Source organism: Propithecus coquereli, unplaced genomic scaffold, assembly GCF_000956105.1.
Source record: "Propithecus coquereli isolate 6110/MARCELLA unplaced genomic scaffold, Pcoq_1.0 Scaffold12, whole genome shotgun sequence".
In the NCBI taxonomy this organism is placed as follows: Eukaryota; Metazoa; Chordata; class Mammalia; order Primates; family Indriidae; genus Propithecus; species Propithecus coquereli.
Window position 1 is genome coordinate 2,299,031 of NW_012136080.1, and position 14,027 is coordinate 2,313,057.

The following is a 14,027-nucleotide window of genomic DNA, read 5'->3' on the forward strand; positions in this document are numbered from 1 at the left end:
CGGCTTCCCTCTGCCCCCTCATTCATTCCTCCCCTGGGAGGGACTTTCCAAATCGATGAGTTAAGTAATAACATACTTACCATAGGTTGTTATGGACATAGGTTGAAATGCCCTGCTCTCCTGTGCCTCCTTGTTGACCTGCCTTCAGGGAGCACTACTGCTCTTAGCTGTGCACTTAGCTGTGCATAATAGTAAAGGCCCTGACCCTGGGGGAAGTTGGCAGTGGTGCAGAGCTGCTAGTCAATCTCATTCTAGGCTTCAGCCCATTTTTCACAGATGTAAGTAAGTAAGCTGCATTCTCCAATACCCATTTTATTAGTATTAAAGATGATATTTTGGCTATTATATGCCTTATTTTTTTTGACTTCTCAGTTGGTTCAGGTTTCAGTAGGGAAGAAAGGTTCTCTTTGTTGGGTCCTCTCTAACCCCAACAGGAAATATTATAGTATTCTTTCCTATAGATAGCATTTTGAGTAACATTAGAAGCTCATATCACAGATGTTTGAAACTCAGATTATTTTTGTCTCTCAATATTCATCTATTACACAGATGGAAAGTAAAAAAACGATCTAAACCAGTAACATTACTCTTTTGATGGAACTTTTTTGTTGCTGTTTAGTGGGTGAGAGTAGGTAAGATGCAGTAGATGACTCAAAAGATAAAGTAAGTGTCTCTCCTCTTGAAAATCTCCGATGGGCTATGGATTTTTGTGCAACTTCTCACAAATGCAACAAAATGCTTAATATCTAAGGATTAAGGATATAGTCAATGGTCATCAATCAGATCACACATTTGTTCTGTTAACCTCAGTCTTCTAGAATAAAACACACCACCAGATTGGGAGCTTTTTAAAATATAATTTAAAACTATTTTGTACCAGTACAATATATTAATTTTACAAATGTAAAATTTTATCAGCTGTTAAAGCATTTGCAAAAACCACACATTCTACTTCAGCTTTATTGCACAATATCTATAAGAAAATATTAATTTTTAAATTAGAAAACATAAAAATGCTTTCAATATAGAAGAGACAATCTGATTTTGAAGACAATACTCTATAAGAATGTCTAATCAGAAAATAACAAACTTTCACAGGATACCAAGCTGGACAGATGCTTCAGCAGATCAGGTACAAAGCACTGTTTAAAACCAGTCCAAGATACTTAATCCAAACTGTATCATCATTCTTCATTAGAAATCTAGACACCACTCAAGGTGGTTTCTTATACTTGAAAAAGTTGAGGCATTTTTCAGTGTTGAGCATTCTGAATATCTCTTACATATCAAAAACAACACTTCCAACTTAGCCATTTGCAGAGCTTTTTTTCCTTCATGCAGATTATCTCTGGCAATTGTTTTTAATGACTGTTCATGATCATTTTAATTTATGCTGATAGAAAACATCAAGTTAAATACACTTTTAAAACCTTGTCCTTTACAAAAATCAGTTTATAAATCTGCATCATAAAAATTAGTGTCAAGACCATCAAGATGGCCTTCATTTATTTATATGGTTGTATATTAGTTGGTTTTCCCAGAGTTGGGATGGCAGATGTCCCACTTTTCTATGTAGTGTAATCAGGAAATAAATCCAAGCACTAAGCTGGAATCCCAAGATAGGTTAATAAGGCTGCATGATGGATTTTATTGGGATATGACCCTGGACCAATATACCAGTGTAGGTGTTAAAATACTGACAGCAAACCTTGGTGGGAATTTAACTGACCTCAGACGATAAACTTCGTTTGGAGATGTAAAAGGAAAAATGTTCATACATACATTATCAATGGGGTTGTGTGTATCACAGAAAAGAAAAAAATCCTTATTTATTACAACAAGGATTCACCAGATTGATACATACATAGACTATTCATCTTTTCCTATTAAAACATGTTGATTCAATATCAAGTGTTTTCAAGTTTATGCCTTTGTGGCCTGGGAAATTACCTTTTGGAACTTATGGCCTGCATAAGCAAAGTCAAATATGATATTACACACTTGTGTAGAGAAAATGATTATTAAAATAGTGGTTATACACTAACAAGTTTGTTGTAGGTAGACAGAATTATCAAAAACCCAGATGCTTATAAAAAAGTTTGCATTATTTAGAATCTCTTCCTTAGGAATTAAAGCAGTTGCTTTTCTGGAACTGTATTTTTCAGTACTGCTCAAAGCACCTCATCCAGATGAGTGTTTTAAAAAATATATATAAAAAGTCTACAATGAGACTTCGAACATCACATATTTCACCTTTTATGGGCTTTTTATCATGTATCCCTTCCTTAAAGTCCTTCAGAATAAAATAAAAATAAACTCTCACATTCCATTAGAAAAAAATAGAAACATTCATGGTCTGAAAATTTTCTGGATTCCCCCAAATCTTGCTACTCTGTGCAATTTCCTCACATACCAGTTTTGAGGAAACCCCTGGTCATCTATCATGGAATAGTCAGCTAAAAGACATGCCATAGAAAATTTACATTAATAGTAGTAAATAGATTAAAATCTATTCCATAAAATAAAAATGTTCTATGACTTCAATTTAAATACAGATCTGGAAAGCTAAAAGGAGGTTTTTTTGTTCGTTTCCAAAAGTGCTAATTATTACATTTACAAGTCTCTTCAATACATTATGTTCAATTGTTTGTAAAACTAAACCACCTTGCTTTAGGCACACTGCTTGAAGAGTTTCTAAGGAGCAAAGAGGGGAAAAATCACTTGTCAATTAATCCAGCTTCCTTAATTTTACTGAAGAAGAATTTCTCCAGGATATTGGCACATTTGTAGTATTCACTCTCAGGGGGGTTGTACTCTTTGCAATTGGTAAAGACTCGCTGTAAGTCTGCCATGAATAATTTCTTAGACACGTAGTACCTATTCTTGAGGCGTTCACTCATGGTTTTCAGATCTGCACAGAAAAAAAAATATTAGCCATCTTTGACTCCTTTTAAACACTAGCTGACAAAAGTGAGAATAGGAAAGAAATCTAGGTTGTTGGTTTGATTACATTTTTATCATCTCAATACCTTTCTTAGAGAGAAATTCTTATGATCAAGAACAGTTCTTAAATCTTATGTTCATTCTTTTGTGGGTTTTTTTTTTTTATGTAAAATCACAGCCATTTTAACAGTAAAGGGACTATTATTAGTCATCTGGTTCAATCCCCTATTCAGCACAAGGAAGCTAAGTAGATTAGCAACAATAAGTATGATGAACTGACTACTGTTAGCTATTCATTCAGAATTACACAGAAGAGGCTCTATCTACATGAAGTAGAGCAGGTGGAACATTTGTATTAAATCATTTAATTACTTAAATCAAAACAATCAGACTGAGTTTGTTTTGCTAAATTCACAGTTGGTTTGGTGTTATATAGATAAAACTAGAGAAACTGATCATAAATACACCTGCAAATACAGCAGTGACCCTGCATGTAAAATGGTTCAAATTAATTTTGCTTCATGCTCCATGGATGAAATAAGAATGATAAACTTTATCTTCTAAAGCAAGTAAGCCTTGTGAGACTATTGTAAAAAATATTTTCCCAATATATCTACCTGCTTTAAATTGTATTATTTTACAAGTGAAAACAGTATTTCATCTAAACTGATAAGACTACACCAGGAAGGGTTTCCGCAACCCTCACTGTTAGGACCAATTTAAAGGATTCCATGCAGATTAAAAGATGCTAACATTTTTCTATTTATGGATCCCCGGTTGTCTTTGAGTCTGGTTCTATTGTTAAAAGTTATAATTATATTAACTATGTATGGAAAAATGAGTCAAAAAGGCTAAAAACAAAAAACAAACAAAAAAAAACTCCTGAATACCAATACACCAAATTCCCACAGTTATCAAATTTTCCAGAGGGAAAGAAACTTACAACCAAATACATTGAGATTATCATTTAATAAGATAAGTAAATTTATGCACAACATCCCAAAATGGGAAGAAAGTCATTTGCATCAATAGCCTAAACCCACCATAAAATATCAAAGAAAAAAATGGAAAAGATCTGCTTCTGCCCATCTATTTTGATTAAAGCTTATCTCAGTTATAGTGTATGTTATCACATCTGTAAACCCAACTTTCAATTTTTTTTTCTTCTCTAATTGAACCAGTTTGGAGGGAGAGAAAAATCTAAAAGTGTTAGGGTACATTAAGACTCAGCAAATCCCCCACTGTCTCACCCAAGTGTGACTGAATGGATCAAGGTGTTCTCCCATTTAAGGAAGAAAGAACAATGAAATTGTGCCTCTCTAAGTAAAATTAGACATTTATATTTCTTCTACCTAAATGCCTACACCACTTAAGATATGCTGCCCAATATAATGTTAATAATGTTGTAGAAGGAAAAGACATGCAATCGAAAGAAAGGAAAGAAAGAAACAGAGAGAAATAAAGAAAGAAAGAAAAAGAAAGAAAGAAAGAAAGAAAGAAAGAAAGAAAGAAAGAAAGAAAGAAAGAAAGAAAAGAGAGAAAGAGAAGAGAAAGGAGAGGAAGGAAGGAAAGAAAGAAAAGAAAGGAAAGAAAGAAAGGAAGGAAGGAAGGAAGAGGAAAGAAAGAAAGAAAGGAAGAAAGAAAGAAAGAAAGAAAGAAAGGAGAGAAAGAGAGGAGAAAGAGAGGAAGGAAGGAAAGAAAGGAAAGAAAGAAAGGAAGGAAGAGAAAAGAAAGAAAGAAAGGAAGGGAGGGACGGGGAGAGAGGGAGGGAGGAAGGAAGGAAACAAGGAAGGAAGGAAAGTAAGGGGAGGTGGAATGAAACTTTACACAATAAGTTTGTCCAAAAGATTTTCAAAAATTTTTTTTAGGAGGAAAGGGGTAAGAAGAGATGGAGAAAACCTAAAATGTAGCAGAAACAAAGCAAGGATTATAGAAGTGTTTGGACCTTTCTGAATAATTATAACCAATTCTGAATACTTCCTTTCTGTATTTCCTTTTTATTCTAAAGCTACAGATAGCATCTTTCTTCCTCCAGCCTTCTTAGGTTTTTTCCTAAGACCAAACAATGTGGGTTAAACACTATTTTTAGTCACTAAAAAATAAAGTGACTAAATATTGATGGTGCCGAATATGGAGACACCATTAAATTATTCTATTTTCATTTCCCCTTCCCCCAACTTGGGAATTCTGGGTAAACAGGAAAACCCCACACAGCAATGCACAGGTGGTAAGAAGTCGCACTTGGGCCAGACTACACAGGCAACATCCAGTGTGTGACTCCCTAAGTGAAACAGGTTAGATCCCATCCATACGAGAGAAGAACAGAGAGAAGAGGGAAAGAAAAGCATATAGATGTATGTCTAGTTTAAGGAGTATAGGCTACTGAAATCATTACTACAGCTATATAAAACATTCATGTGAAAACTAATGCCATAGAAAACATCTGAAAATAGTTTTCAGTTATCGAAGAGCTGATGGATCCCTATCATTCTTCCTTTTCACATTTTAACACTTCCACAGTTCTCAGTACCTGCAACAGACTACAGGTAAAAAGAGAAGACTCTGGCTCTCTCCAAAAAATGGCCACATAACTTAAAAAGAAAACATCTCAGCTAGATGTGTGTCATCTGCACAATGCCAAACTGGTTTAATTTGGAGGCTCTCAACTGATGCAATTAATCATTCATTTTTAGCGTGGTGCAGGCAAAGCACAGCAGCAAATTCCACAATGTGACATTTCTGAAGATATCTTTTCTGTTTGTTTTTGGATGTGGGAGAAAGCTTAAAATAAAGACTGTATACAGTGACACTAACAGTATCCACTAAGAGCATGGAAAATCAAGAATTGCATTAAGTAGAATTTCTCCCTCTGAAAGTACAGCAGTCAAGCAACTTAATCTAATTCTTTCATATTACCTTCAAAAATTCCTAAAGAAAATAGCCATTTCTGAAAAACAGAATCGAAGAATATCAAGAGGACAGTTTGATGACTTTCCATTTGCAACCAAACAGAATATGAGCAAGGTTATGTCCAAAAAGCCAGCTTTCATATCTAGTGCTGTCTGCAGTTTCCCTGGACTGGACTTTCTGAGTGGTGTTGTTGAACATGTGTGGGTTCTAAAAGACAGCTGCAGGATGTCTCTCATGAACACAGCCACCCACTTCTCCTTTATCATTCTGCTCTGACATCGCTGTCCTCCACTGGTACACGGGATCCCACCACCCCTCATATACTTCCTACCCTACAACAGAGGAGTACCAATCAACCTCAGCAACCATTTGTCCCCCACACCGCCATCCAGAAAGTTTTAAATCTATACTTAGAAAATGTTAATGGCATTACCCATGGGGAACCTTATAACTTCATAATATCCCGGAGCTTCTGTTCTCTTCACAGGTTCCATGAAGGGCCAAGCGCTTTGATGGCTCTTGGGTAAAGAAAAAAGTAAGGTATCTAATATGGAAATTCCATGTGGGAAATCATTTCAAAATATTTGCATGAGGTGGATAAAGAGAATACCCACCTTCACCTGCTGGAGGATGCTCTTGAGCGTGCTGTAAAGCTGGTCAGGGTCTTTGGGCTCTTTACTTGAAAAGAGTAAACAACAAGGAGCAATGATTAGTTTTTTACCCTCTTGCCAGCTGATTACTATTCAGCTCATTCTTACAAAACTCCCAAACTGGAAACATTCCATAATTTTTTATAAACATCAAAGCCCACCAACTGTTGTTATTAGCGATTACAATTAGTTAGCCCTCTTTCTCTAAGTTGCTGGGAGGGGAAAAAAATCACTTCCATTAACATCCTCATGCCGATCACACTTACCTTTTTTCTTTTCCACTCGGTTTCCAGCCTGTCTCTCCTATACGTCAACAAAATTAAACACTGAATGAGAACTGCTTTTGGTCAAGAGAATAACACAGTCAATACTTATCAAAAACACAATAAATTACAATCATGCCTCAATAAAAGTCTATTTCTGGAAAGAGACTGAAATGAAGGTCATTTAGTTACTTCCTCATACAGCTAATAATACAAAGCAATTCCAAGAGAGCTAACACTTCCCTACGTGTTAGAGTATTTTAAGCAGGAACTCCAACTTTTCAGAGGAAAGCATAAAAAACAAATATATCCAGTACTGTGGGCATGTGTATTTTTTTTAACTATAAGTCGAATTTTTTGCTAATCACCATGTGCAAGAGTTAAGCTGTTATTTTAGGTTTGAACAAACTCTATCCTAGTCTCTATTTTCTCTAGCCAAAACCCTGCTTGGTTTAATGCAGCAGATAGAAAACACAGCCCGGAGTTCCATAGATCTGGATTTGATTTCCTACTCTTCTCCCTAAAGGACAACTTACTCTAAATAAGTTACTTAACATCTTGCCTCTCAGTTTATCAATCTATAAAACAGAACTCTAAAAAAATTTTTTTTTTGAGACAGAGTCTCACTGTGTTGCCCGGGCTAGAGTGCTGTGGCGTCAGCCTAGCTCACAGCAACCTCAAACTCCTGGGCTCAAGAGATCCTTCTGCCTCAGCCTCCTGAGTAGCTGGGACTACAAGCATGCGTCACCATGCCCAGCTAATTTTTTCTATATATTTTTAGTTGTCCGATTAATTTCTTTCTAATTTTAGTAGAGACGGAGTCTCGCTCTTGCTCAGGCTGGTTTCGAACTCTTGAGCTCAAACAATCCGGCCACCTCGGCCTCCCAGAGAGCTAGGATTACAGGCGTGAGCCACCACGCCAGGCCTGAACTCTAAAATTTAAGTGATATTATCCCTACTGAGATTAGTTGATGTATGTAAAAAAACATACATGAATGCCTGGAACAAGCAGGCATTCAATGATATGGTAGCTATTATGCCATTAATAGGGATTATATAGGGAAGTATTATAGGATTTCTAGATTTAGCAGTAAAAATAAGATCTGCTATAGAATAGGTGTAATGAAGTAATATATCTTGCCCAAATACAGTCTTCTTTTTTTTCTGGAGAATTTTAGTTTGTTTGATTTTGTTTTGTTTATAAAATCTTCAATATACTAGAAGAATCTGGATTTGAACTGAATAAAATGGCTGAATGGTATCCAATAGCTTTTGATCTACAAACACAACTACTTTGTATGGTTTAATCCAATACAACTCATCTCTAACATATAAACAAGAACCCTTAGGAAAACTACTGTAAAATAGGGAACTTGAAACAAATTATATGATTTCTGTCATATATGGCAAATAATCTTTTTTAGAAGTTGGGGTAAGCTAATTTAGCCAAGCATGGTGGCAGTGAGACATGGTGCAAACAGCAAGATGTCTGGAGATCGGAACTGGGCTGCTTCTAATTCTGACCATTACTAGCTATGTGTCATTTAACATTAAATGATGCCACCATTCTGAGATTCAATTTCCTCATATGTAAAAGTAGAATTCCCCTACTTTCAAGGTCACATATAAGTAGTGCCTAGCATTGTGTTACAAATGGCAGGCTCTTAATAAATGCCACAACAAGGAGGCATTTAAACTCTTTGGTTTATTTGAATTGGAAGGTAGAGAAAAAGACATAAAAGGAAAGTATTTGCTGCCTTCTTAAGAGACTAGAGATAATACAAACAGAGACAGGCCAGGCAATAAAGCTTTTTAAGTTACTGCACTCCGTAAATTGTTTCAAACATAAGGGATGGCATTAGTAAAAGATTTTGCTTTTAAAAGGTCTATACATACTAATTCCAGGAATGCTTTCTATAGGAATCTGTCGAACTCCATCTTTAAAACACGAAAGTCCAGGATAGACTTTTCGAATCTGGGCCTGTTTTCTTTCGATCAGCTTTTTAATTATCTGTAAAGCACAAGAAGAAAAAGTGTTCAGTGAAAAGAAGTCCATGTATGGATACAGTTCAAGTCAATCAACCTAACAAAACGTTTTCCTAACAAAATAAAGTATTTTTTATGAAACAAAATGAAAGAAAAGGGTGAATACTATTTAACAAGAAAGAAATGAAAACATTCTGTCATACCATGCCCATTTAGTGACATCCACACAACCATCTCTGAGTGACTTGTCCGTGCCACACAGAAAAGCCAATATTGAAAGAACACACTTGTCATCTTCGGAGTAAGAGTCAATTACTTTGCCCTGCTTCTCTGAGGATCTGCTGCCAGAATTACAGGAAGCGGCCCTGAGTATTCGCTGCCCAGTGAAGCCACAGAACCTCTTCGCATCCAGTAACGAGGAATTGTTCCCTTTAGACTGGAGGGTAGAAGAACAGGCCCCAGAAAGTCCCAAAAGCCTGGAATAGTTATAGCCTTACTGTTATTTAAACTTTCAAGGTTTTGAGTCCCAACCCATTCTGTTTGCATCAAAGAAGCAGCTCTAAATTTTTATCTGTTAAGGCCAACACAAACATGACATGAGCAGCTAGGGTGGATTTGGGAATATTGAGAGATGTCTTGTTTGTTTTGTAAAATAATTCCTAGTGTACTGAGGTAATTACTTCCAAGACAGTGTGGTTTTCCCTTAAATAGGAAAAAAAACTCAAAAACCACCATTCTGAAATTAACCATATCATAACCAAATTTTGAAAAAGAAAAAACAAAGCAGTAGAAGTCACTAGTTGAATTTACAAAGGAAAAGAAAAAATTCTAATTCCTATCTGCTTGATTTCAAACATATGGCTGGCAAATACTGCAGCAAGAATATGTAATTTTAATATGTAACAAAGAACTTCACAAAATGAATGGGACTAGTAAAAGTATATTCCCGGTAAATTTAGATCAGTGCTGTCCAATAAAAACATAATGTGAGCCACTCATGTAATTTAAATTTTCTAGTAGCCGTATATTAAAAAAGGTAAAACGTAACAGGTGAAATTGATGTTAATAGTATATTTTATTTAACCCATTATATCGAAAATATCATTGTAACATATAATAGGAAACAATTATAACATATTGAACATTCCTTTATTCAAACGAAGTCTGCAATATCAGAGGATTTTATACTTACAACAAGCCTCAACTTTTACAAGCCACGTATCAAGTACTCAGTAGCCACATGTGGCTAGTAGCTGCCTCTCTTTGGACACAGCTGATCTAAATGGATGCTTTCCATTTATAAGTCCCAAGGGCAATCTCTTAAATGGATACCTTCAGAAAATATATTGAGGACTAAGTTTCAATTTAAAATGTTTTCTCCTCTTTACCAAGGGACTTTCAAATGTAATGACCTACCAGGTGCCTTCCACACACCTCATGTAGCACCTTAAAGATTGTGAGCTCCTGAGAAATGACTGCTAATGGGAGTGGGAGGCTTCCTAACCTCTGTGTCTCCAAGGATCACTCTGGAGAAAAGAGACATTTTAATTGTCTCCCAACGTCTTATCTTCACCTTCCTAGATCATGTCTTCACTTTAACTCCCTACCAGGAACTCAAAATCAACAACTTCCAAATGAGAGTCAGTCCTCATCTTCCTCTCCTGAAGTCCCTATCTCAGTCCTATGAACTATTACTGTCAGCTTTATGGTCTCCCCAAAAAGAAAATTGGGGGGGCTTCTTTGGGGGAGGGCTTCCCCATCTCTAATACATCATCAAGTCTTAACATGCCTCCTTACAGAAAAAGAGCATCGATTTTCCCCATCCTAACTTGGGCTCCCCCAAACCCAGTCTCTGGTAGATTCACATGTGGATTAAGATTTAAGAATTACCCAACCCCAGCCTATCTACACACACATGCACGCGCACACACAGAGGCACATATACCCCCAATTCTGCCTGCTTGTAGCCTATTCACACTGCAAATAGTGCCTTTCATCACTCACATACCTGTGAGTCTACCTAATCATTGCCCATGAATCTGCTTACATTGGACCCTGAGCCTTTGCTCATGCTGATTCCATTACCAGGCTATCCAGTTCAAAACAAATCTCCCACAAAGCCATCTCAGATGACACTAGGCCCTTACAGATCCATCCTTCCCTTGGAGTCAACACACACAAAGTAGCACTTAACTCTCAACTCTCCCATCCCCCTGTTCAACTATACTAGTTTTCTCTCTCCATCTCCACTAATGATAACTACAACTTATTCTGCTCTTGGATGCTTTTAGAGGCTAGGAAAGTCCTCACTATATTTACCATTTGTTTGCTGCCACCACTAGCGGGAAAGGTTTTTCACCGTTGGAATGAATGATACTTGTAAAAATCATTTGGGTTCTGTGGAAGCAGATACTACATGAATCCAAATATAGTATTTTATTATAATGACTTCAGATTTCTTTTTTAAAAAACTACATTTAGGTGGATAGCGCATTGGACTTCTAAAAGAATGAGGCTAACAGCTCCAAACCTCCATCAGCCATTCCACGGCATGTGTGAAAGAAGGGTGGAGGAAGAGAGGGATGGGGGAGAGAGGGAGAAGGGATCCCAGAGGACAGGAGAAAAAAAGGAGGAGGAGGGAACACTGGCTTCTAAAAAGTTGACTGCTTTGTTAGCCATCTAAAATAGCTCTGTGCTTCTGGCTTTCACCCTTAGGTTTGAAGGGCCAACAGATCTGTACACAATGTGAATCTGCAGAGTCTGCCAAGGGAATCCTGCACTCAGCTAACAGTGTGGGGATGAATTGGTGCTGCTGCGGGCGGAGTGGGGGGTGAGGAAAGAGCAGCTGACAGCACGGTGATGGCTTTAGCTGGCCAGCAGCCTCTGATGCGGAACAATGTGCCGCTGAATCCAGACCTGCTCATTAAGCCCCAAAGAGAACAATGAGGAAAGCCAGCTCTTCAGAGAGAGCCAGGGAGAGAGAGGAGCCTGCTGTGCTTGATTAACTCTTCCAAGTGCCCTATTTGGAATTCTCTCTTAGCCTGACATCTTTGAACAAGGAGCACCAAAAGTTGTTTTTCTTTTCTAATTTAAAAAAAAAAAAAAAAGGCTTTGCTCACTTCCACGGGAAGCGTAAGAACAAGTCTGAGTCACTTTAAGTAAAAGGAAAATACTTAATGAGTAACTACTATGCACCAGACACTGTGTGAGGAGCTTCATGGCTGTTATGTCAGTAATGCCTGGCAAAAAAACTAAGAACTGAGACTGAGGATGTTAGCAGAAACCAGAAAACAAAGAAGGGTTTAAGACAGATGTCTTCTTTAGTTATTTCTTAGAGAAAAGTGCACTAGAATTAATAACAAAGCAACAAGTGGAATCGATGTGGGACGACACAGCTGCAAACTCCCAGTTTTCTGAACCCCAACAAACTGGGGACGGCAAGGAGAGGCTCCCGGGCTTAACACACAAGGTTCATTTGTTTAATAAATGGCCTTTGTGTATTCCCCAATTATACTCTTTTTATGGTTTTCTTTTTTCTGCCTTAGAGAAAATTAAAATTACTATGTAGTCAAATCAATCAATCTTTCCCCTTTACTACCTCTCTTTTAGTTTGTATGTGTAAAAGATGTCACCCAAATATCAGACAACAAATCACTAACCCTGGAAGGATAAGCCTTCAGAACTTGCAATGTAAAAGGAGAAATTAATACACATTAGGATACATCTCTATGTAAGATGAATGACTGGAATTCAAATAGGTAGATCAAATCAGTGCTAGATAAGTTCAAAGGAGAAAACAGAACACAAGCTAAAATGGTTTGATTTGCATGTGTGTTGGGAAAAAAAGAGTGGGAAATGGACAAAGACAGCAAGCAAGAGGATTAAGGTATCAGGGATTGCCTTTGGAGACCAGTATTTAATAGAAAAACACATTTGCAGTATTTGGAGATGAAAGTAAAGAGATAAGACTGGGAAGGATAATTGAGGCCAGGATGTAAAAGGCCTTGAAGGTGAAGTTAAAATATGTCACCTTCTTTTACACATTTTATATTTTATACCAATTTAACAGGTACTGACCCTCTCAGGAGTGGAGACCTAGGAAGCAGGATACCTTTAAATAAGAAATCTAGATAAACCATACTGAACTAAGATTATGATATCTAGTAGATCCATACACATAGAATCCAATGAAATTCAACCCACCCCAACTAAGACTGGCCTGTACAGAAGGAATACAAATCAACCACTTGCTTACCTCCTTCTGCTTTTTAATGATGACAGAAAATTCAGTGTATGGGATCCGTGGGTTTAGCTCACATCCCATTAAAGTGGCTCCTTCATAATCCTTGATATAGCCAACATATTTGGTTTTAGGTATTTTAATTTCTTTGGAGAAACCCTGCAACGCAAATAAATTGATTCATATGGGCATCAAGTATGAAATATCTATTGCATGCTAACTACATGCCAGGTACTGTGCAAAGAATCAAGACATGCTTCTTTAAAGCTCTCACTGTACTATCCTGAAGAGGATTCACTCGAAGTTCAAAATGTCAGAAATTAAACTTGCAAATAAGAAGCAAGACAACAGAAAAACATTGACTGGAATAAAACACAAATAATATTGAAAAGTTTGAAACAGGAACAGATACTAAGTAAAAGTTAGGTTTCATTTTGCATTAGTTACAAAATAAATATGCTGATGCAAATTTCTCCCAATGTGGTGAGGGAGTCCCCAGAATTCTCAACAAATTAATAACTAACATTGATCCAATTCTGAAAGAAAAATAAAGCAGTCAGAACCTTGATGCTGAGGAAATGAAATAGTTTCTTTGCAGGCAAAAAATCTTCCAGACCGTCACTATCCATGTTTGTTGCAATAACATTAATGCTTTGCAATATACTCATTTACACACTTTAAGCAGTAATAGCAGAGTGCTACAGGGTATATATTCAAACTTATAAATAATATATTGATAATACAAACATAATTTTCCTAAAGATGTCTATTTCACTTATTTGCAGAAAATTACTTGGTTTTCAGAACGATCACCAGCAGTTTCCTGCCTCATCTTTCAACAAATATTTATTTCCCAAGTAATCATTGCCATCATCCTCCAAGATGACTACAGACAAGTCATTTAAGAACCGTGCCTGAGATCTTATGCTTTGCAATGTGATTATAGCCTAGAAAAGCTGATAGTCAAGCCCTTGATAAAACAATCCCATTGACTTCTCTCAGGTGAATTTTATCATAAAAGTCACAAACACATCT

At 36.7% G+C, this 14,027-nt stretch overlaps 1 protein-coding gene across 1 annotated transcript in view; it reads right to left on the reverse strand.

The window, feature by feature from the left end:
- Positions 1–839: 839 nt before the first annotated feature.
- The window catches only part of KAT2B (K(lysine) acetyltransferase 2B), a 152,606-nt gene continuing 139,418 nt past the window's right edge, over positions 840–14,027 (reverse strand). The window contains exons 12-17 of the mRNA XM_012663159.1: positions 13,008–13,151; positions 8,663–8,777; positions 6,770–6,806; positions 6,468–6,531; positions 6,287–6,371; positions 840–2,911 (exon numbers count right to left, since the gene is read on the reverse strand). Coding sequence (XP_012518613.1) covers positions 2,718–2,911; positions 6,287–6,371; positions 6,468–6,531; positions 6,770–6,806; positions 8,663–8,777; positions 13,008–13,151 — 639 coding nt within the window. The 3' untranslated portion in view covers positions 840–2,717. The remainder of the gene's footprint in view (positions 2,912–6,286; positions 6,372–6,467; positions 6,532–6,769; positions 6,807–8,662; positions 8,778–13,007; positions 13,152–14,027) is intronic.